This window comes from Coregonus clupeaformis, chromosome 34 (assembly GCF_020615455.1).
Source record: "Coregonus clupeaformis isolate EN_2021a chromosome 34, ASM2061545v1, whole genome shotgun sequence".
NCBI classification, from domain to species: domain Eukaryota; kingdom Metazoa; phylum Chordata; class Actinopteri; order Salmoniformes; family Salmonidae; genus Coregonus; species Coregonus clupeaformis.
This window is the reverse complement of record NC_059225.1, coordinates 28958418-28982555: the sequence shown is the minus strand read 5'-3', so window position 1 is coordinate 28982555 and position 24138 is coordinate 28958418. Positions and strand designations below refer to the sequence as shown.

At 39.1% G+C, this 24138-nt stretch overlaps 1 protein-coding gene across 1 annotated transcript in view; it reads left to right on the top strand.

Moving 5' to 3' along the window:
• Positions 1–1430: 1430 nt before the first annotated feature.
• LOC121549550 (coagulation factor XIII A chain-like) overlaps positions 1431–24138 on the top strand; it is a 36798-nt gene continuing 14090 nt past the window's right edge. The window contains exons 1-8 of the mRNA XM_041861349.1: positions 1431–1455; positions 1796–1978; positions 4039–4287; positions 13261–13373; positions 13513–13620; positions 14081–14252; positions 17975–18122; positions 18777–18886. Of these exons, the coding sequence (XP_041717283.1) occupies positions 1431–1455; positions 1796–1978; positions 4039–4287; positions 13261–13373; positions 13513–13620; positions 14081–14252; positions 17975–18122; positions 18777–18886 (1108 nt within the window). The remainder of the gene's footprint in view (positions 1456–1795; positions 1979–4038; positions 4288–13260; positions 13374–13512; positions 13621–14080; positions 14253–17974; positions 18123–18776; positions 18887–24138) is intronic.

Here is a 24138-nt window from a genome sequence, read left to right as displayed (position 1 = left end):
AGTGTACTTAGAAGCAGTGTGCCGATGCCTGTATCATTTTATCCGAAAAACGTGATCAGTGATGTCCGAAGCTTTGTTTTGTCAAATAACCACCTGACATGGCTGCACTGTGCAAGCGCTACGGCGCCACTAGCGTACACTGTGTTGATCAAAGCCTTGAGTAATGAACGTATTTTAGACACAATTGGCTTGAAAGGCTCAATGCTTCAATAAGCTTCGTTTCCCCATCACTACTTTAAACCATGAGTTTCAAATTTAGATTTGTTCTTTAGGGGGGTACAAACACTTGTCACAGTAGTGGTACACTGTAAGGTCATCCTTTGTACCTTTAGTTATAAGTGCATTATTGTATCCCAGTTCATACCTCAGGCCACATTGGGCTAGCAAGTAGGGTTTCAAAATTCCTGTTAATTTCCCCAAATTCCAACATTGTCCAAAAACCGTGGTTGAAGGATTTAGGATTTTCTGCTTCCGTTTCAAGGAAACTTCCAACCAGGGTTTCTGGAAAACCTGGGAATTTTGGGAAGGTTACCAGAATGTTGCAACCCTACCTGCAAGTCACATTATGCTGGCTTGCAAAGTGATGTGTAATTTTTTATTGGAATCCAGCCAGAGTTGAAATAAGCAACAGTTGGAATGTTTTATTCACCTACAACCTGCATTCAGAATGAGTGCCAGGGTTAGGAACATTGTGTGGAGACTACCTAAAACATTTAAACTGCAACAAACATTTCTGTAACGAGAGCAAAAAATGTGAATGAACTGATAGGATTAGTTTAGAAAACTGTATGTTATTTATCTTTGTGTACCATAAGATTATCAATGTACATGCACAAACGTAGATATTAAAACAAACAATTCAAAAAAAATCTACCTGCAATAGCGCATGCTGGGAAATTATAGATGACATCCCACACGCCGTAGGGCAGCGTTTTCCAAACTCAGTCCTAAGGAACCCAAGTGCACGTTTTGGTTTTTGCCTTATCAAAATCATCATGCTTTGATTATTTGAATAATCTGTGTGGTGCTGAGGCAAAAACTAAAATGTGGGAAACGCTGCCATAGCGTGTGCGCAGGGTAGTCTTTTTGTCTTCTACTGAAACTAATACCAAACCAATCAAGTGGTTGTTCATCGAAACAAAGCTTTGGACGTCATTGATCACATGCTTCTGATAAAGTGACAGAGGCACCGGCACACTGCTTCGAAGTAAACTGCTCCTGAGTGGCGCAGCAGTCACTACAGACCCCCTGGTTCGATTCCAGGCTGTATCTCAACCGGCCGTGATTGGGAGTCCCATAGGGCGGTGCACAATTGGCCCAGCGTAGACCGGGTTTGGACGGTGTAGGCTGTCATTGTAAATAAGAATTTGTTCTTAACTGACTTGCCTAGTTAAATAAAGAAAAAATAAACTGCTTAGGGATTTTGACACATGCCTCTGAGCTTCGGTATCAAACGTAACATCAATAGCTGTATTAGCGTAAAACTAGGCCCTCAAAATAAGGCCTCATGAAGAACGTACGGTATTGTGTTATTTAATAAATACAAAAATGTACATTCACTTAGAAAAAAAAGGTGCTAAGTACAACCATACAGGCTTCTTCGGTTGTCCCCTTTTTGGTTCTGGATGGAATAATTTGCAAAGGGTTCTATCTAGAACCCTCTATGGTAGGGTTCTTCAAAGAACCACCTGTATATGGTTCTACCTAGAACCCTCTATGAAGGGTTCTACCATTTTACGTTTGTTACCTGGTTATTTAAACATCATTATTTTGCCTGTGATCTCCTTATTTGCAGCCACCCTGGAATGTGTGAAAGTGGACATGATGCAAAATGAGAACAAGATGGACCACCACTGTCACTTGTATGGAGGCAAAGACAACATTCTCATCATCCGTAGGGCCCAGGAGTTTAAGATGACCCTCCATTTCAACCAGCCCGTAAATCCCATTGACAAATTCCAGATTGAGTTTTACATTGGTAAGAACACATTTTCCACCAATATACTATAAATTCCTTTCTGTTGGTTAAAAATGGCATTACATGCATTGTTTGACTGAGGGTGATGTATGAATTACAGTGTTCACCATTTGGTAATAGTTTAAATGAGAGGAGTTGGTGTTTCAGAGGCGAAGGTGCATCTCAATAATACAATTGTTCCTACCCTAGTCTCCTCTCCGTCATCTGTGTTTAGCCTCTGTAGCCAATTAGAACCACTAATTGATAAAAGTGCCAAGTTGAAACGAAAACAGATTATTGACATATTCCCATCTAAACATCTGTAACATCTGTTGATAGTAATCTTGGGGTGCCTCCCAATTCTCCACACTTCTCCCCAAGTCACTTCCCAATATGGATTTAGGGAGTTTCCACCACTGTTGAATCCATGAAAGAGCGTGCACACTTCAGAAGAAGGGTGTAGAATAGGGACGTGTCCAGGGTCTCTCTCACACATTATATTGAATGCTTACGTCATACTCACAGTGGAATTGATGAAAAAGGTTGCTGCTCTATGTGCTCGATTCAATCCATATTGCGGAAGTTCTGCGTTAAAGCGCGATTGAAATTTAAAGGTAATTTCCGATTGAGCTGGCAGTGTTTACTGTGAACGCAGTCTCCACAAACGTAGGAACATTGCCTTTAAATTTTAATGGCGCTATAGCACGGAACTTCTGCGATATGGATTGTATCGAGCCCTAGGCCCTTTAGTGTCAGCAATATGTCAACTAAGTACAATCAAAGCTGGAACGACAGCAGAGTGACCATTTTTTTATCTTCAACTGACTTACCTTTTACTTATGCCTTGAAAAGGCTTTCATGCTCAATATATTTTTATCTCCCTGAATGTGGTGTTCTTCTCTTACATCTGCTGTGAAATTCTTAGTCTACTGTGTTCAAAAGGTTTTGAAAATAGGGAATAATAAAAATAAGCAGACAGAGCGCAATATTACACAAAATATCCTTTAGCCTACATTTATTGGATTTAAGTGAGAGGTTGCTTGATAATTGTGAGGCACTTCTAAAATAATGGTGCAAACGGACATGCATCATCCTTGTTGAAATTATGAAAGTGTTATGAAGATACAGTATGTGAATTGATTTATGTGCAGCTACAGCAGCTTACTAGTAGCAGCCTAGTAATCCATCTGCAGTTAATGGTTTGCAGTGGTGTAAAGTAACTAAGTAAAAAATACTTTGAAGTACTACTTAAGTAAATTTTTTCCCTGAGTAGCTGTACTTTATTATTTATATTTTCGACAACTTTCGACTTTTACTCCACTATATTCCTAAAGAAAATAAGTACTTTTTACTCCCATACATTTTCCCTGACAGCCAAAATTACTTTTCGAATGCTCAGGCAGGACAGAAATATGGTCCATTTCACGTACCTATCAATGTAACGTGTTGTCATCCCTACTGCCTCTGATCTGATGGACTCACTAAACACAAATTCTGCATTTGTAAAATATGTGTGAGAGTTGGTGTGCTCCTGGTTATCCGTCAATTAAAAAAAACAAGAAAATGCCGTCTGGTTTGTTTAATATAAGGAATTTGATGTATAGCCTTTACTTTGTACTTTTACCCAAGTATGACGATTGAGTACTTGTTCCACTACTGATGGTTTGTTGAATTTCTGGTCCCCTTTATTGCAGTTGCACTGCACAGACTACCGCCTATCTTCTGTAATGTTGTGGTGATATTGAACAGACCTCGACTTGTGTTGGTTGATGTGCTGTTAACTCAACTGTTTTTTTTTACAGTACAGAAAATTATCAGGTATTTATAAAATAAATGTCATGGTAACACAGTAATTACACAGTACTAACTTGTGATTTACTTGCTTTGTTTCATCAAGACTCATTACAACAAGTAGCAACTTGGTACCATTTGTTACCAACTGAGGTTAATTATTTGACGAATGTACCAGAAAGTATCAGTTGTTACCACATAGTTTATATTGAATACTAAGCTAGTACCAGTGAAAACATGAGTGTCTACATGTGTTGACGTTTCCCCTGTCATGTCACCTTCTCCCTCAGGTATCGATGCCAACGTGTTGAATGGCACAAAGGTTATCGTCTCCTTTGACAGCTCGCAAAATGTGAATTGGACCGGCCGCATGATACAGCAACTAGGGGATGAGTGCGTGGTGGGAATCACCCCTTCCGCGAACGCCATCATCGGAAAGTACTACACGAATGTGGCGGTCATCGGTTCCAATGAAATCTCCAGGACACCAAAGGACACTGGAACAGACTTCTACCTCCTGTTCAACGCCTGGGCGTCCAGTGAGTGGAATCTATGTGGATTTTTGTTTGTCCTCTGAGGACCGCTTAAGATAAGATAAAAAACATATGCATTATACACCCCTTACGGGACAAACCAAATGAATTCACATGTGAAATTCCACATGTTAAATTATGTGAAACTATGTGTTTTTGGAACACTTAACGTGATGATATTTCACATGAAGTTTCACATGTGGATTTTTACGTGATCCCCTAACCTTTCACATGCGGATTCAAATTACAAGATTTCACAGGTGATGCCTCTGCAAACAAAAATGTGTCGTTAGGATACATACACAAACAGTGCTTTGAATATACTTCTCCCATGGGCAAAGACACTCAAAAGGGGTGATGATATTAATTAACAGTAATTTCGATCCGAATGTGCAAATTGTCCAAACAGATACGCAAGGTAGATGGATTATTTTAAATATGTTATTGGACCATGAACAGATATTGCTCATTAACCTTTACAGACCAAATAATGATGATCCACACTTCTTTGACAATATATATAATGAATTATCAACTCTGCAAGCAATTCAAGACTATTATTATGGTGGGAGATTATAATACCGTTTTAAATAGCTCAATGGACCGTAAAGGAAATCACACTACAAACAATCACCCTCATGCTCTTAAGGAAATCGTGAATGTCATGGATACATTAGAACTAGTAGATATATGGAGGCTTAAATATCCTGATCTAGTGAGATATACATGGCGGAGACTCAATCAAGCTAGTCGTCTTGACTACTTTCTTATGTCATTCTCGTTGGCACCAAAAGTTTAAAAAGTGTTGATAGGGGACAGAATGCGGTCGGACCATCATATAATTGGCATATACATTACTCTTACTGAATTTCCACGTGGGCGAGGATATTGGAAATTTTATCAAAGCCTATTGGATTATAACTTGTTTTTAACTAGGACAGAGGAATTTATAACAGATTTTTTTCCCGACATAATATACGTACAGCAAATCCCCTTATTGTATGGGACACCTTTAAAATGTATCTTTAGAGGCCATGCAATTCAGTATTCATCTCGAAAACAAAAGCAATTCAGGTCAAAAGAGTCCACACTAACAAAGGAAATAGAAGGTCTAACAGAACAGATAGATAGCAATAAAAACCGTAACAGAGGAAAAACAAAAAGAAATGGAGAAACTTATTCAAGAAATATCAAGTGTAATGTATTATAAAAATAAAGCAAACTTGATGGAATATGGGGAAAAATGCACCAAATTCTTTTTTAATCTTCAACGTAGGAATGCTACCAAAAATTTCTTCTTGAAACTGGTTACAAATGACGGAGTCACCCATGATTCACCAAATTATATTTTGAAGGAGGAAATAAAGTACTTTAAGCATATGTTTTCGTTTCAGTCGCCTCCATCTCCTCTAACTGAAGAAAATTGTAGAGATTTTTTTCTATTGATAATGTAAAATTAACAGCCATACAGAAAGACTAATGTGAAGGTGAAATTACAGAGGAGGAACTTCTGGATGCAATTAAAGACTTTAAGCCTGGGAAAGCTCCAGGGTTGGATGGCATACCAGTCGAGGTATACCAAACCTTTTTTGATATACTCAGAGGACCGATATTGGCATGTTTTAACCACTCCTATGTAAATGGTAAATTATCAGACACTCAAGAAGGTCTGATTTCATTATTACTGAAACAGGATACAAGTAGAAAATATAAAAATCCAGTACATTTAAAAAAAATTGGAGGCCCCTTACATTTCAGTGTTGTGATGCAAAAATTCTAGCAAAATGTATAGCGCATAGAATTAAAAAAGGTATTGTCGGACATTATTCATTCTAAATCAGACAGGTTTTTTACATGGGCAATACATTGGAGATAATATAAGGCAAGTACTGGAAACAATAGAACACTATGAAAAATCTGGGAAACCAGGCCTACTATTCATAGCAGACTTCGAAAAGGCATTTGATAAAGTACGACTCGGGTTTATATATAAATGCCTGGAGCATTTCAATTTTGGACAATCTCTTATAAATTGGGTTAAAATCATGTATAGTAACCCTAGGTGTAAAATAGTAAATAATGGTAATTTCTCAGAAAGTTTTAAACTGTCAAGTGGAGTGAAACAAGGTTGTCCACTATCGGCATATCTATTTATTATTGCCATCGAGATGTTAGCTATTAAAATCAGAACCAACAATAATAAAGGGATTAAATTAAAATAGAAATCCAGGGCTTAAAAACAAAGGTGTTATTGTATGCTGATGATTCATGTTTTCTTTTAAATCCACAACTTGAATCCCTCCACAGCCTCAGAGGATCTAGATACATTTTCTAACCACTCTGGATTACAACCAAATTATGATAAATGTACTATATTAGGTATTGGATCACTAAAAAATACAATTTTTACATTACATGTAGTTTACCAATAAAATGGTCTGATGGTGATGTGGATATACTCGGAATACATATCCCAAATGAAATAAATGATCTCACTCCAGTAAATTTTAATAGAAAGTTAGCAAAAATAGATAAGATCTTGCTACCTGTCAATTTGTGGAAAAATCACCCTGATTAAATCTTTAGTATTATCCCAGTTTACCTACAGTGAGGGAAAAAAGTATTTGATCCCCTGCTGATGTTGTACGTTTGCCCACTGACAAAGAAATTATCAGTCTATAATTTTAATGATAGGTTTATTTGAACAGTGAGAGACAGAATAACAACAACAAAAATCAAGAAAAACGCATGTCAAAAATGTTATAAATTGATTTGCATTTTAATGAGGGAAATTAGTATTTGACCCCCTCTCAATCAGAAAGATTTCTGGCTCCCAGGTGTCTTTTATACAGGTAACGAGCTGAGATTAGGAGCACAGTCTTAAAGGGAGTGCTCCTAATCACAGCTTGTTACCTGTATAAAAAGACACCTGTCCACAGAAGCATTCAATCAATCAGATTCCAAACTCTCCACCATGGCCAAGACCAAAGAGCTCTCCAAGGATGTCAGGGACAAGATTGTAGACCTACACAAGGCTGGAATGGGCTACAAGACCATCGCCAAGCAGCTTGGTGAGAAGGTGACAACAGTTGGTGCGATTATTTGCAAATGGAGAAACACAAAAGAACTGTCAATCTCCCTCGACCTGGGGCTCCATGCAAGATCTCACCTCGTGGAGTTGCAATGATCATGAGAACAGTGAGGAATCAGCCCAGAACTACACGGGAGGATCTTGTCAATGATCTCAAGGCAGCTGGGACCATAGTCACTAAGAAAACAATTGGTAACACACTACGCCGTGAAGGACTGAAATCCTGCAGCGCCCGCAAGGTCCCCCTGCTCAAGAAAGCACATATACAGGGCCGTCTGAAGTTTGCCAATGAACATCTGAATGATTCAGAGGAGAACTGGGTGAAAGTGTTGTGGTCAGATGAGACCAAAATCGAGCTCTTTGGCATCAACTCAACTCGCCGTGTTTGGAAGAGGAGGAATGCTGCCTATGACCCCAAGAACACCATCCCCACCGTCAAACAGGGTGGTGGAAACATTATGCTTTGGGGGTGTTTTTCTGCAAAGAGGACAGGACAACTTCATCGCATCAAAGGGACGATGGACGGGGCCATGTACCGTCAAATCTTGGGTGAGATCCTCCATCCCTCAGCAGGGGCATTGAAAATGGGTAGTGGATGGGTATTCCAGCATGACAATGACCCAAAACACACGGCCAAGGCAACAAAGGAGTGGCTCAAGAAGAAGCACATTAAGGTCCTGGAGTGGCCTAGCCAGTCTCCAGACCTTGATCCCATAGAAAATCTGTGGAGGGAGCTGAAGGTTCGAGTTGCCAAACGTCAGCCTCAAAACCTTAATGACTTGGAGAAGATCTGCAAAGAGGAGTGGAACAAAATCCCTCCTGAGATGTGTGCAAACCTGGTGGCCAACTACAAGAAACGTCTGACCTCTGTGATTGCCAACAAGGGTTTTGCCACCAAGTATTGTCATGTTTTGCAGAGGGGTCAAATACTTATTTCCCTCATTAAAATGCAAATCAATTTATAACATTTTTGACATGCGTTTTTCTGGATTTTGTTGTTGTTATTCTGTCTCTCACTGTTCAAATAAACCTACCATTAAAATTATAGACTGATCATGTCTTTGTCAGTGGGCAAACGTACAACATCAGCAGGGGATCAAATACTTTTTTCCCCTCACTGTATTTACTTATGGTCTTGCCTACGCCTAGCAAACAGTTTTTTAAAATTATGAGAAATATTCCATTTTATTTGGAACGGCAAGCCAGACAAAATTAAAACGGGCCTATTTATATAATGAATATGAATTCAGAGGACAGAAATAATTAGATATTAAAGCATTAGACCCATCAATAAAAGCTTCAGTCATACAAAAGTTATAATTAAATCCGAACTGGTTCTCTAGCAAATTAGTAAGATTGTCTCATCCAATGTTCAAGAATGGCCTTTTTCCCTTTATTCAGATTACAACCTCACACTTTCAGTTCTTTAAAAAGGAAATAATCTCCCAAATATCACTATTTCTAAAACATGCCATAGAAAGTTGGTTGCAATTTCAATTTAATCCTCCAGAAACGACAGAACAAGTAATGTAACAAATATTGTGGTTAAACTCAAATATACGAATTATAGTCTTTGTAAATGATATCATCGGTAGGACTGGTGGAGTTGTCGCACATGCAGCTAACAAAAACATATGGAAATGTCTGCTCTACCCAAAATTACAACCAAATAATTGCAGCATTACCGCAAAAATGGAGAAGGAAAGTGGAAGGGGGGGGGGAGTAAGGAACTTGTCTGTCAGCCTTGCATTAAAGAATATAATTGGTTAAAGAAAATTGTGATAAATAAAAAAGTATACCAGTTTCATTTAAGGACCAAAGGATTGACAGCCATCCCATATAGATTGCTAAATAGTTGGGAAGAGATTTGACGTACCGATTCCATGGCATAGTGTTTATGAATTGATATGCAAAATGACGCCGGATTCAAAAATGTAGAATTTTTCAATTTAAATTATTATATACAATTATTGCTACCTATAGAATGTTATTTATATGGGGGATACAATCTTCCCAGCTCTGCAGATTTTGCTACGAAGAGACAGAATCATTAGATCATTTGTTTTGGTACTGTCCATTTGTAGCTTGTTTTTGGACACAGGTCCAGGAATGGCTAAAGGATTGCAATATTTACCTGGAGCTAACCCTGCAGATAGCACTACTGGGTGATCTGAAAAGTCATATAGTCAATCGATCAATAATATAATAATACTTTTTGCAAAAATGTTTATTTTCAATTTACGATCTGTAGAAACAATGAAAATAGAAAGGTTCAGAACTTTTGTAAAACATCACAGTACAGTTGAAAAATATATGGCAAATAGAAGTCCAATATGGATGGTGTTAAGAGATAGATGGTAGGTGTTGAATGGAGCTGAAGGATGGGACTAATAACAACAACTAATAACAAGGTAACTAATGTAAAGCATACTGTGTCCATAATAAGTATATAGGTTATAGGTTGAGAGCTTTTGTGAAAGAGCACAGTTAGAAAGATATGGCACATAGAATCAAACCAGATGGACATCATGAAAATGATCAGAGGAAGTTCAGGAGTAAAAACAAACAAATTATAATTATTGTAGAATTTGACTGTGTCCATAAAATGTATATAGTGTGTATGGGCTGGAAGTAGAGGCCTAAGCGTTTACTCCAATTGGGGAAGGGGTGGTGGGGTTGGAAAGTAATGAAGGGAAATATATTTTAAAAAAGGATATGTGTGTGTATATATATATATATATATATATATATATATATATATATATTTGCGAGAAGAATAAAAACATATGGGAGATTGGAAGTGATGCAGACAATTACATTGATGGAAGTTACAATCTATCTGAAATATCCTCACCTGGGATATGAACTCACAACCTCTTAGTTGAAGGTATTCCAATCTTCCTGCTACGCCACCATGTCTGTGTCAATGACTGATTTCACCTGTATTGCAACACTTTGGACTTAAGTAAAGTAAATCTCAGCATTGTTAAAAATATTATATTTACAATAATAATATGCCCCACCAACATAAGACAACTAAACAGAAAACCCCTCACATCATCAATGATGAGAGAATAGTCAGATTAACTGTTAACTAAAATAGAAGTGCAGATGGAAGTATTTTGTTAAGTGCAGAGATGTATTATAGGTGATGAATGTGTAGAGGAATGCTACAGACTTTGTGTTGCAGCAGAACGATCAGCATATCCCAAATCCAGAGATTGAGTTCAAATCCCAGGTGGGGTCATATTGAAAAGTCAGTACTAAGTGATCATGTCAAATGTAATCATATTGTCATTGTTTAAATACTTTTACACTATTTTAGCTGAACATTGTACCACTTACTTTGAAACCCCCATATTGTTTCATTCCCTTTACAAAAAAAAAGTGTGTGGAATCACATTTTTACTTGCGAAATAGCTGTTTTCACATGCTGAGGTGAAATTTTCACATGTAAAAATAAAATAAAATAAATAAATAATAAAAGAGACACCATATGTGAAACTGCAAATTAAAACACTGCACCACCTGTAGTTCATATTAACACCACCTTTTCACATGAGGAAAATAACACTTCTTCACGTCACGTGAATTGAAGATTCTAACTCTCAAACGTGGAATTGCATTTTCACATGTGAAAAACTTTCACTTGAAAATCAAATTAGCATTCTTGCGTTGAAATTTTGCATCCCCATGTTGTCACATTCATGTCACAAGATCATGTTTTCACATGTGTAGTTTCATGTTATCACATGTTGCCACAAGTTATCACATTAACTTCACATAAGATCACAATTGAAACACATGTTATCAAGTGTAAATCATGTTGGTTTTTCTGTAAGGGACATTAATAAAATGAACACTGCCTAAATAGGTGTCAGACAACTATGGGACTGCTCAGTAACATCCCAGGGAATTCGCTGCCCCAATGCATGTGTCATTTTTAACATACTGTAATGCCCACTTTAGAGGATTCGGAGAGTGGAACATCCGCTATATGAAAGCTAAGACTTGGACAATAGTATTCAATGATGAACCCTTTTTTTTCAATTTTTGCCTAAAATGACATACCCAATTCTAACTGCCTGTAGCTCAGGACCTGAAGCAAGGATATGCATATTCTTGATACCATTTGAAAGGAAACACTTTGAAATATGTGGAAATGTGAGGAGAATATAACACATTAGATCTGGTAAAATATTTTTTTTTATTTCCATCATCTTTGAAATGCAAGAGAAAGGACACAGTATAATATTGCAGTTTAGGCACAATTTAGATGTTGGCCACTAGATGGCAGCAGTGTGTGTGCAAAGTTTAAGATTGATCCAGTGAAGCATTGCAATACTGGACTATTTTGTATAAAGTCTGCCCAAATGTGCCGAATTGGTCAATTGATACATTTTCAAGTACATAACTATAGAGAACATACAAAAATGATATGGTAATACAAAATGTAAGTTTACACACCCAGGAATGTCATACATGATGGATCATTAGCTTATACACTAACTTTCACACATCTAGATGGCAGGGCGGTGTGGGTGTGGAGCCAGAGACAGCAGGGGTTCAAACTGTAGAACCCAGTTCCTACATTTGAATATAAAAATGGATTTTATCAAACAAAACTATGCTACATTTTATCTCTGGGACCCTTAGGATGACAAATCAGAGCAAGATTACTGAATGTAAGTACATTATTTACCTTCAGAGGTGAATGTATCAAACGTTTTTGTTGTTGTGCACTCTCCTCAAACAATAGCATGGTATTCTTTCACAGTAATAGCTACTGTAAATTGGACAGTGCAGTTAGATTAACAAGAATGTAAGCTTTCTGCCCATATAAGACATGTCTATGTCCTGGAAAGTTTGCTGTTACTTACAACAGTCATGCTAATCACATTAGCGCACGTTAGCTCAACAGTCCTGTATAGGGGACACCGATCCCGTAGAGGTTAACCAACCAAACCATCGAAGTCCACGAGGATCAGGTGCGGTCCGCATGCACACAGCAGGCCCACAGTCATATGGGAAACGCATCCCCAATGCCTCCTTCGGTCCCACATTCACAAGTCACTCACAAAAACAGTAGCCGGTAGCATAGTTCTCCCACGCAGCACACAGGTAGGCAGCTCCATCCATCCCATATGGATAACCAGCCGATCGGAGAGCAGGGTTCTCCCACTCGAGCGCGCCTCCATGCAGCCACATAGTTAGAATTGTTGTTGCATCCAAGTTGTAGAATCCAAGGCTCGAGACAGTCCAGAATGGCGGGAGAAACCCCATTCCCATTACGTCCACAAAGCAAAAGAAAGGTCCAATATGTGTAAAAGTCAGGGTAAAATGTACTTAGTTGGTAATGACGTTTCAGACATGGGTTCTAATACAGCTAGCAGTGAGTGAGAGACAGCTGCCCACGCTCCTCTTCGTATGCTAACTCCACAGGGCTAGTAGTGGGCCTGGCTAGCATGTATGCAGCCTAGCGTGGTCACATCACTTAAGTCCAGCGATAACTTCCGAAGACATAGGTTCCACAGACGTAAAAAACGCTCAAAAACACAGCTGCCACCAATGTAATGCGCCATTAGGAGGGTTTGGATAGTGGAACATCAGCTGTATGAAAACTAAGACTTGGACACCAGACAGTATACGGAGCTCAACTGGATGTGACTTCATTCCAGGACATGCGACCACCATCTCAATTAGTTCACGTGACAGGGATGCATTTTTAAACACAGGTTAGGCATTAGTAATAAATGATGAACATCCAATTCTCATATTTACAATGCTTATGGTCAATTATTTGGACAATTGAAGAATGTAGTCACATCTAAAGTAACAAATTACCAGATTCTGGTAATGAGGCTGCAATTTATTTATCATTTCTTTAGATGATGAAGTGTACATGCCCAACGAGGAAGACAGGGGGGAGTACGTGATGAACGACAATGGCTGCATATACCAAATGGAATCAGGGGGTGGAAGGCAATGGTTTTATGGTCAGGTACAGTAAAATAATACATACTCACGCCCCACGCACACACTGATCAGATGCTGCAATATACTGTATACTTTACACACACATTTACAGTTGTCAATATTGTTCCTTTTTTGAGGCTGAAGGCTCTATTTCTCTCTTGTAGTTTGAGGAAGGGATTCTCGATGCCTGTATCAAAATCTTGGATGACTCACACATGCCTCTAGTAAACAGAGCCGATGCTGTCAAAGTCTGCAGGATAGGAGCTGCAATGGTGAGTGATATTTGCAGATAACATAAGCACACTACATAAATTCCAAAATGATCCCTAGTATAAGCACTGAGAAGAGCCAAGTGCTTTTCACAACCACAAGACATACCAAGCATTTAACCTGTACTTCAGTCTGCATCCACATAATGTGATTTGCAGTAGATACTGTACATATTGAATGAGATATTGCCTCATTTGCTTATTTTTATATAATATTTCAGGAAAAAGTGTTTTAAAAAAGGTGTATTGTGTCTACATTCAACTGGATGATTGTGATATGAATAAAGGAAAAAATGTCCCTGTTAGTGATGTGGTACCGGCCTTAATTAAACACACAATTTCGTTTTGCATGCTTTTATCAACTTACTCTGAACATTTAATTTCAAACTAACATATCCTTATGCCTGGGGCACTAATCTCTTTGTTTTTTTGGTCAATATCTTTCCATTCCTTGTGGAACCAGATGAACTCCCAAGATGACCACGGGGTCTTGGTGGGCAACTGGAGTGAGGACTACTCCCTTGGCACTGCACCAACCTTCTGGATTGGCAGCGACCAGATCCTGCTCCAGTACGCCAACAAAGGGCCTGTCAGCTATGCCCAGTGCTGGGTCTATGCCGGGACATTCAACACCTGTGAGTGCCCCATAAAATACCCTTTTCATTTTCAAATTCAGTCAACTTTATTATGCCCACCCCACACCATTGGTCACGTCTTCCAAATCACCTGTGATTTGCACTGAGGGATTGATGGTCAATAGAAAACATGCCCATCCAGTTATAAACTGCAGTTTTCAACTAAGAAAAGGTTGCCTTTACAAAAAGAAAATTGATTAGCTTTAATATTGCAGATGGATTGTGGCTTCCATCAATGTAATTGTCTGCATCATTTCCAATCTCCCATAATTATTTTTTGTAAATATATACATAAAATATACATAGTGTGGCAGATCAGGGGGTGTTGTCAAGACGTTTACACTGATCAGACCCAAGTGTGATAGCTTGGTTTCAAGGGTGTTTATTTAAATAATAAAGAAAGAGAATGGAATACCGTCTTCTGGGCTCCAGGGTAACAAACAGAGCTCCCTCCATTGTCTGGTCCTGAGCACGACTATACGGGAGCAACCTCTCTTCCCCTGTCCCAACCTTGCATGTGCTGCCCTTCTGGCAACTTTATGGGACACGTCCGGCTGGTGAGCAATCAGCCCCTTGATTACTCACCAACCTCAAATCAACCCTAATTAGTCCTGGCCGGAGAGCCCGTCGAGACCTGGCATGTCCAGCAGACAATTACATTGATGGAAGCCACAATCCATCTGCAATATTAAAGCTGATCAATTTTTCTTTTTGTAAAGGCAACCTTTTCTTAGTTGAAAACTGCAGTTTATAACTGGATGGGCATGTTTTCTATTGACCATCAATCCCTCCAGCAGGTGGCTAACCTGTAGTATGCCACAATATATTTTTGTACAAATATATTTTCCTTTATTATTTTCCCCTACCACCCCTCCGCTAATTGGAGTAAACTAATGGACAACAACACTTAGGCTTCTACTTCCAGCTTATATATACACTATATACATTTTACAGACACAGTATATTTTATAATAGCTATCTTTTGTTTGTTTTTAGTCCCATCCTTCAGCTACCCTCAACTATCTCTGAAGACCATCCAGTTTTGATTTCTATTTGCCATATATTTTTCAACTGTGCTGTTTCACAAAAGTTCTGAACCTTTCTATTCTCATAGTTTCTACAGATTGTAAGTTAAATATATATTTTTTTTGCTAAGGGTATTATTATATTATTGATCTATTGACTATGGCTTTTTTTTTTTTTTATCACCCAGCAGTGCTATTTGCAGAGTTAGTAATTCTTCAGCCATTCCTGAACCTGCGACCAAAAACAAGCTACAAATGGACAGTACCAAAACAAATTATCTAATTATTCTGTCTCTTTGCAGCAAAATCTGCAGAGCTGGGATAGTTGTATCCCCCATATATACAGTATTACATTCTATTGGTTGCAATAATTTTGTATAATAATTTAAATTGAAAAACTAAGTTTAGAATCCAGCGTCGGTTTGCATATCAGTTCATAAACCATGTGCCATGCAATCGGTACATCAAAAATCTATTTTCAACTATTTTGCCATCTATATGCACAGCTCTAAATGAAACTGATATACTTTTTTTATACATCACCATTTTCTTTAACCAATGTTGGTCTTTAACAAGTTCCGACAGACAAGTTCCTTACTTTCTCCCATTTCCACTTGCCTCTTCCATTTTTGCGGTAATGCTGCAATTAGTTGGTTGTAATTTTTAGAAGAGCAGACATTTCCATATATTTGTGTTAGCTGCATATGTGATAACTCCACCAGTCCAGTTAAACATTTTTCCAAATATATAATTGTTTTGATCAAACCATAATAACCATAATATTTGTTCTGTCTTTTCTGGTGGATTAAACTGAAATTGCTACCAACTTTATATTGCTTGTTTTAAAAATAGTGATATTTTGGAGATTATTTAATTTTCATATAACTGAAAGTGAGAGGTTGTAATCTGAATAAAGGGAAAAAGGCCATTCTTGAACATGGGGAGAGACATTCTTACTAATCTGCCAGAGAACCAGTATGGATTTAAGTATACTGTAACTTTTGTATAACTGAAGCCTTTAGTGAGAGGTCTAATGCTTTAATATTGAATAATTTCTGCCCTCTGAATTAATATTCATTATATAAATAGGCCCGTTTAATTTTGTCTGGCTTGCCATTCCAAATAAAGTGGAATATTATTTGCTCATATAATTTCAAAAGCAAGTCGCTAGGTGAAGGCAAGGCCATAAGCAAATAAGTAAACTGGGATATGACTAAATAGTTAATCAGGGTGATTTTTCCTCAAATAGACCGGTATTTTCCTTTCCACAGTAGCAAGATCTTATCTATTTTTGCTAACTTTTTATTAAGATTTATTGACGTGAGATAATTTCTATGAATACCGAGTATGTCCACTTTACCGTCAGACCATTTTATTGGTAAACTACACGGTAATGTAAAAGTTAAATTTTTTAGTGATCCAATAAGTAATATAGTACACTAATCATAATTTGGTTGTAATCCAGAGAGGTTAGGAAAATTATCTAGATCCTCTAAGAGGCTGTGGAGGGATCCAAATTGTGGATTTGAAAGAAAACATGAATCATCAGCGTACAATGCCATCTTTGTTTTTAAGTCTTGGAATTCTAGCCCCTTGATATTATTGTTGGATCGGATTTGAATAGCTAACATTTCGATGACCATAATAAATAGACATGTCCATAGTGGACAATCTTTTTTTACTCCTTTTGACGGTTTAATACTTTCTGAGAAGTAGCCATTATTTCATATTTTACACCTAGGGTTACTATGCATAACTTTAACCCATTGTATAAGAGATTCTCCAAAATGGAAATATTACAGGCATTTATACAGTGCCTTCGGAAAATATTCAGACCCCTTGACTTTTTCCAAATTTTGTTATGTTACAGCCTTATTCTAAAATTGATTGACACACAATAACCCATAATGACAAAGTAAAAAGGTTTTTAGAAATCTTTGCAAAGTTATAAAAAAAAAATAAAACATTGAAATATCACATTTACATAAGTATTCAGACCCTTTACTCAGTACTTAGTTGAAGCACCTTTGGCAGCGATTACAGCATCGAGTCTTCTTGGGTATGATGCTACAAGCTTGGCACATCAGTATTTGGGGAATTTCTCCCATTTTTCACTGCAGATCCTCTCAAGCTCTGTCAGATTGGATGGGGAGTGTCGCTGCACAGCTATTTTCAGGTTTCTGAATTTTTGTATCATGTAGTAGCCTAAACCTATGGATGTTACATTGAGCTTGGTGAATGGAATATGAATGACAGTCATCCAATATGCTGTAATAGAAATAAGGCCATGCTCATAAAAAACTAAATAATCCTACCTCATCTTAAAACGGCACCAACAGCCACTGCCATAGATGCTAATGCTAAGCCATAGCTCGATATACAAATCTCGGTTTTCTGACTAGTCTGGCCCATAGGCCACTTTCTAGGTATGCATAAGATGTGGAAAATGTGTAATTAAGGTGAACAAACCCCAAAGCCCATTTCCCACTGACAGAAAAAAATAGGAAGCAGTTTCCTCACAAGGCCCGCTGCTGTGCAAATCAAACACACTTCTGAATGTTATGTCCATAAATCCACTCTAATCAATTGATTGAATGTATTAGTTAAACATGCATTCCTGTTAACGACTGCATGTTAATTAATTTGTGCTTATTTTGAAGTGTTGCCTCTTTAACGGTGTCCCCTCCCCTTCCCCAGTCTTGCGGTGCCTGGGAATCCCTGCCAGGGTGGTCAGCAACTTCAACTCCGCCCACGACAACACAGGGAACATAATCACGGATCTCATCTTCAACTCTGTGGGAAATCAACTTGAACTGAACGAGCGCCTTACCAGGGACTCTATCTGGTAGTTATATTTCTGCTTATCCATTTGTATTGAATGAAAATGAAATCCCAGAACGTAGGTTTCTATATCTTCAATATTTATTTCACTCTACGTACTGTAAGAACAGTTTAGTCATAGCGTGGTGGGGGGTGAAATGGACTACATGTCCCTGTTATCTTTATATCACTGGGTCGTGCTCCAAAAAGAAAATGGTTGTGCAGGATGCCAGATAGTGTTCATTTCATGTTCATTTTTTATTTTCACCTTTATTTAATCAGGTAAGACAGTTGAGAACAAGTTCTCATTTACTACTGCGACCTGGCCTAGATAAAGCAAAGCAGTGCGATAAAAAACAACACAGAGTTACATATGGGGTAAACAAAATATAAAGTCAAAAATACAACAGAAAAAAAAAAAATATATATATATATATATATATATATATATATATATATATATATATATATACATATATATATATATATATATATATATACATACATACATACATACATACACACAGTGTGTGCGAATGTAGTAAGTTAATGTAAGTAAGTTCATGAGTGGTGCAGGAAGCCAGCAAGTGTTTCTGAGTGGTGCAGGATGCCAGATAGTGTTTGTGAGAGGTGCAGGATGCCAGATAGTGTTTGTGAGAGGTGTACATTGTCTCCACAGGAACTACCATTGCTGGAACGAGGCTTACCTGTCCAGATCTGACCTCCCCGCAGACCAGGACTTAGGTGGCTGGCAGGTGGTGGATGCAACCCCCCAGGAAACCAGTGATGGTAAGAGAGAAAATAGGATGATGGGAGAGGGAGACCTAATTTTCACTTCTGTATACACATTTTGCAGGCTTAGAATGGGCTTCAAAATTGCATAATCAAATTAATGAAAACACTACCATTTAAGATACAGTGTGTTCCATAATAATTTGCACCCTTGATAACCACTAGGCTAAATAAATAATACAAATACTGAGCTATATTGTATGCAAAAAAATAATAAATTGTTTTTTTATACTAATACAATTGCTCAGCGAAATATATTTTGTTTAACAAGTAATACAAAACAATCTAAAAAAGATAGGGGTCAAAATTATTGCCACTCCTGTTTTCAATACTCTAGCACCCTCCCCTTGCAAGGATAACGACACTAAGCCTTTCAATGTTTTATGAGATTGGAGAACAAACACGTCGGGAGTGATCTTAGACCACCATTCCTCCATAAAGAATCTTTCCAGATCTTTGATATCTTTCATCTGCGCTTATGGACTGCCCTCTTCAATTCAAACCACAGGTTGATTTTGTGCTCAATTAACCATTTCTTTGTGGATTTTGATTAGTGCTTGGGATTATTATCTTGCTGGAAGATCCACTTGCGGCGAAGTGTCAGCCTTGTGGCAGAAGCAACCAGGTTTTTGCCTAAAATGTCCTGTTACTTGGTAAAGTTCATGATGCAATTGACCTAAACAAAGGCCCCAGGACCAGTGGAAGCAAAATAGTCCCAAAACATCAAAGATCCACCACCTTATTTTACCATATGTATGAGGCACTTTTCTACATATGCTTCTGTTTTTCAACACCAAACCTGGTGTGCGTGGCCAAAGAGCCTCATTTTCATGTCCGCTGACCACAGCACTGGTTCCAATCCATGTGCCAATGCTGTTTATTAAACTCCAGGTGGTGCTACTGTATGGTCATATGACATGAGCAATTGTATTAGTATAATAACATTTATATACACTGCTCAAAAAAATAAAAGGAACACTTAAACAACACATCCTAGATCTGAATGAATGAAATAATCTTATTAAATACTTTTCTTTACATAGTTGAATGTGCTGACAACAAAATCACACAAAAATTATCAATGGATATCAAATGTATCAACCCATGGAGGTCTGGATTTGGAGTCACCCTCAAAATTAAAGTGGAAAACCACACTACAGGCTGATCCAACTTTGATGTAATGTCCTTAAAACAAGTCAAAATGAGGCTCAGTAGTGTGTGTGGCCTCCTCGTTCCCGAGTGGCGCAGTGGTCTAAGGCACTGCATTGCAGTGCTAGCTGTGCCACTAGATCCTGGTTCGAATCCAGGCTCTGTCGTAGCCGGCCGTGACCGGGAGACCCATAGGGCGGCGCACAATTGGCCCAGCGTCATCCAGGGTAGGGGAGGGAATGGCCGGCAGGGATGTAGCTCAGTTGGTAGAGCAACGCCAGGGTTGTGGGTTCGATTCCCACGGGGGGCCAGTATGCAAAATAAAATAAAATAAATTATGCACTCACTAACTGTAAGTCGCTCTGGATAAGAGCGTCTGCTAAATGACTAAAATGTAAAATGTAAATGACCTCCCTACAATGCCTGGGCATGCTCCTGATGAAGTGGCGGATGGTCTCCTGAGGGATCTCCTCCCAGACCTGGACTAAAGCATCCGCCCGTCTGTGGTGCAACGTGGCGTTGGTGGATGGAGCGAGACATGATGTCCCAGATGTGCTCAATTGGATTCAGGTCTGGGGAACGGGCGGTCCATAGCATCAATGCCTTCCTCTTGCAGGAACTGCTGACACACTCCAGCCACATGAGGTCTAGCATTGTCTTGCAGTAGGAGGAACCCAGGGCCAACCGCACCAGTATATGGTCTCACAAGGGGTCTGAGGATCTCATCTCGGTACCTAATGGCAGTCAGGCTACCTCTGGCGAGCACATGGAGGGCTGTGCAGCCCCCCAAAGAAATGCCACCCCACACCATGACTGACCCACCGCCAAACCAGTCATGCTGGAGGATGTTGCAGGCAGCAGAACGTTCTCCACGGCGTCTCCAGACTCTGTCACGTGCTCAGTGTGAACCTGCTCTCATCTGTGAAGAGCACAGGGTGCCAGTGGCGAATTTGCCAATCTTGGTGTTCTCTGGCAAATGCCAAACGTCCTGCACGGTGTTGGGCTGTAAGCACAATCCCCACCTGTGGACGTTGGGCCCTCATACCACCCTCATGGAGTCTGTTTCTGACCGTTTGAGCAGACACATGCACATTTGTGGCTTGCTGGAGGTCATTTTGCAGGGCTCTGGCAGTGCTCCTCCTGCTCCTCCTTGCACAAAGGCGGAGGTAGCAGTCCTGCTGCTGGGTTGTTGCCCTCCTACGGCCTCCTCCACGTCTCCTGATGTACTGGCCTGTCTCCTGGTAGCGCCTCCATGCTCTGGACACTACGCTGACAGACACAGCAAACCTTCTTGCCACAGCTCGCATTGATTTGCCATCCTGGATGAGCTGCACTACCTGAGCCACTTGTGTGGGTTGTAGACTCCGTCTCATGCTACCACTAGAGTGAAAGCACCGCCAGCATTCAAAAGTGACCAAAACATCAGCCAGGAAGCATAGGAATTGAGAAGTGGTCTGTGGTCACCACCTGCAAAACCAGTCCTTTATTGGGGGTGTCTTGCTAATTGCCTATAATTTCCACCTGTTGTCTATTCCATTTGCACAACAGCATGTGAAATGTATTGTCAATCAGTGTTGCTTGCTAAGTGGACAGTTTGATTTCACAGAAGTGTGATTGACTTGGAGTTACATTGTGTTGTTTAAGTGTTCCCTTTATTTTTTTGAGCAGTGTATATATTTTTTATACAATATACAGTAGCTCAGTGTTTGTATTAGAATCATTTATTTTATACAGTCTTTTTTGCTCATCTTTATCAAGGGTACCAATATTTATGGACCCCACTGTATGTGAAGGTTTTGATTCCAAAATGTGATAAACGCAAATGTTTTCACATTTGCATTTATTCATCTGAAATGAATGCTCTTGGGCCCTTTCTATGTATATGAATTATGGCTGTTCTCATACTTTTAAAACATTTACTGTAGATGTGCTTTAGAATGTGTTTTGTTGCAAAATAAGATATCCTACACACTTCACGCTATATCCAGAGCCACGTGTTTAGAGAGTTGGGACATTGAGGTTTCTGCATTATGATGCATTCACATAGCACTACAACATTTAAATGGCAGCCATGTTAGCTCCTGAATGAGCATTATGTAATAGTCCCAGTCAGTATTAGATAGAACGTTGCTGCCCTACCCGCCTGTGGGGAAAACAACCTGTGGTTACCCAATTGGCTCACAACAAAAACTTCACTTTTTTCAAACGCAATTTTCTTGTTGTCTGCTTGTTTTAGTCAATTACAAAACTACCTTTAAGAAAAGCACAACATGTCTAAAGATTACTTTTCAACATTGGGCGTTGTCACTACTTAGAAAAAATGTAATATTGTAGGGCTTCCCTCATGCCCCTTTTAATGGCGGTGCTAGCAGCAATTTGAGTGACTAGTTAAGCTTGCCAAGACCAACAACACAAACAAACGGACTATACAGCTACAAGTAGTGAGTGGAGTTACAAATGGACTATACTAATCAAGTTAAATGTCTTACCTGTGAATAAATATTTTCCACACACAGCTCCCCACATTTCCAACTCTCCCATGCCAAATAGCCTGAAGCCACAGGGCTCTTCTCGCAGGCTCTATATCCCTACCTGGGACCATTGGGAACCACAGGTCGGGATTTTTGGCCTGGTTACATGTACATTGAACAACACAGCAGCATTTCGTCTGTCACGACTTCCGCCGAGGCTGCCTACCCTCCTTGTTCGGGCAGGTTTCGGCGTTCGTTGTCACCGGTTTACTAGCTACTGCCGCTCCCATTCTCATCACTCCTCTTGTCTTGTCTTGTCAATCACACACACCGGTTGCTCATCCCCTAATTAGTCTGTGTATAAGTGTTCCCTCTGCCCCCTTGTCTTTGTGAGTGATTGTTCTATGTGGGAGGAGAGTAGCTCGGTTGAGATACTCTCTCATTTATTTAGCTAGTGTTGATTTTCCCCTGTGTCATTACATTTATTGTATTTTCTGAGACTGTGTTTGGTCAGGGAGGATTCTTTCCCCTGTACCTGTTTCGATTGCCGTTGTAGGCTCATTGTATGTCTGGAAGGAATACATCTGAATCCAGTTATTTTACTCCTGCGCCTGACTCCGTCCAACATTCACCACATGGTCATATTTTGTTGTTTCTGTATAACAAAAAAAATAGATGGCAAAGTTTGCTTTTTTAAAATGGGGGTCAATTGGAAAGAATGTTTGTTTTCCCCAATTTGTGGGCGTGGTCAAGGGGAATTCCTTATTATTTCTTGAATATCATCTCAGAGTATCAACTAGGGGCTATGCGTTCTATGGAAAATAATGAACGACGTGGAAGGTGTGTTCCACGACGCATTAGCAGAGTGGAACTAACCTTCCACAGAGTTGCGTTATGAGTCCCAAGTTGATTATCCCTCTTATACCAAGGCTATAATTGAAATGTGTTCAACATCCTCTTAAGTAGCTAGCAAGTTCACTATATAGTGTAGCTACATGAGTAGTTGCCTTGGTAACCAAACAAACACACTTGCTATCTTGGCTAACCAAACCATCAGTCCTAGCTTGCAATTATGAAAATCTAATTCCATTGATGCACGCCCACTTCCACTTTTAAGCTCCATCAGCCCAGCGACTTCCTGTGTACCACCTGACGCGATCTTCTGTACTGACAGCTGTCAAAACACAGTAAACACGAAATGTCTTTCTACACCCGTTGCCTTCAAGACCTCCCCCGTATTACGGTGAACAATGTTCCGTATCGTGAGAGCATCAGCTGTTGCTTCAAAAACGTAAAAAGAGAATGGATGTACATATCGAGTTACATCGACAACTACGAGGGTGAGTATTCTCAACTAGCTAGCTAGCTGCAAGCTTTCAGTCTCTCAGCTTGACTAACGTTTTCAATTTATCTTGCTAGCTATACTTTAGATCATATTCTTAGTTATCTATCTAGATGGGTTAAAACTACCCATTTGTTATTAGGTCAGTTCCCCTTGATTTTGATATTGATGAGCAGAATTTTTTTCTAAAAGGATAAGTTGTTCTATTTATTTGTATTTCTCAGTTTCCAATAAAGATCAGGTGACAAGAGAGATCAGCGTGAGGGCGACTTGTTACAGGTCAATGA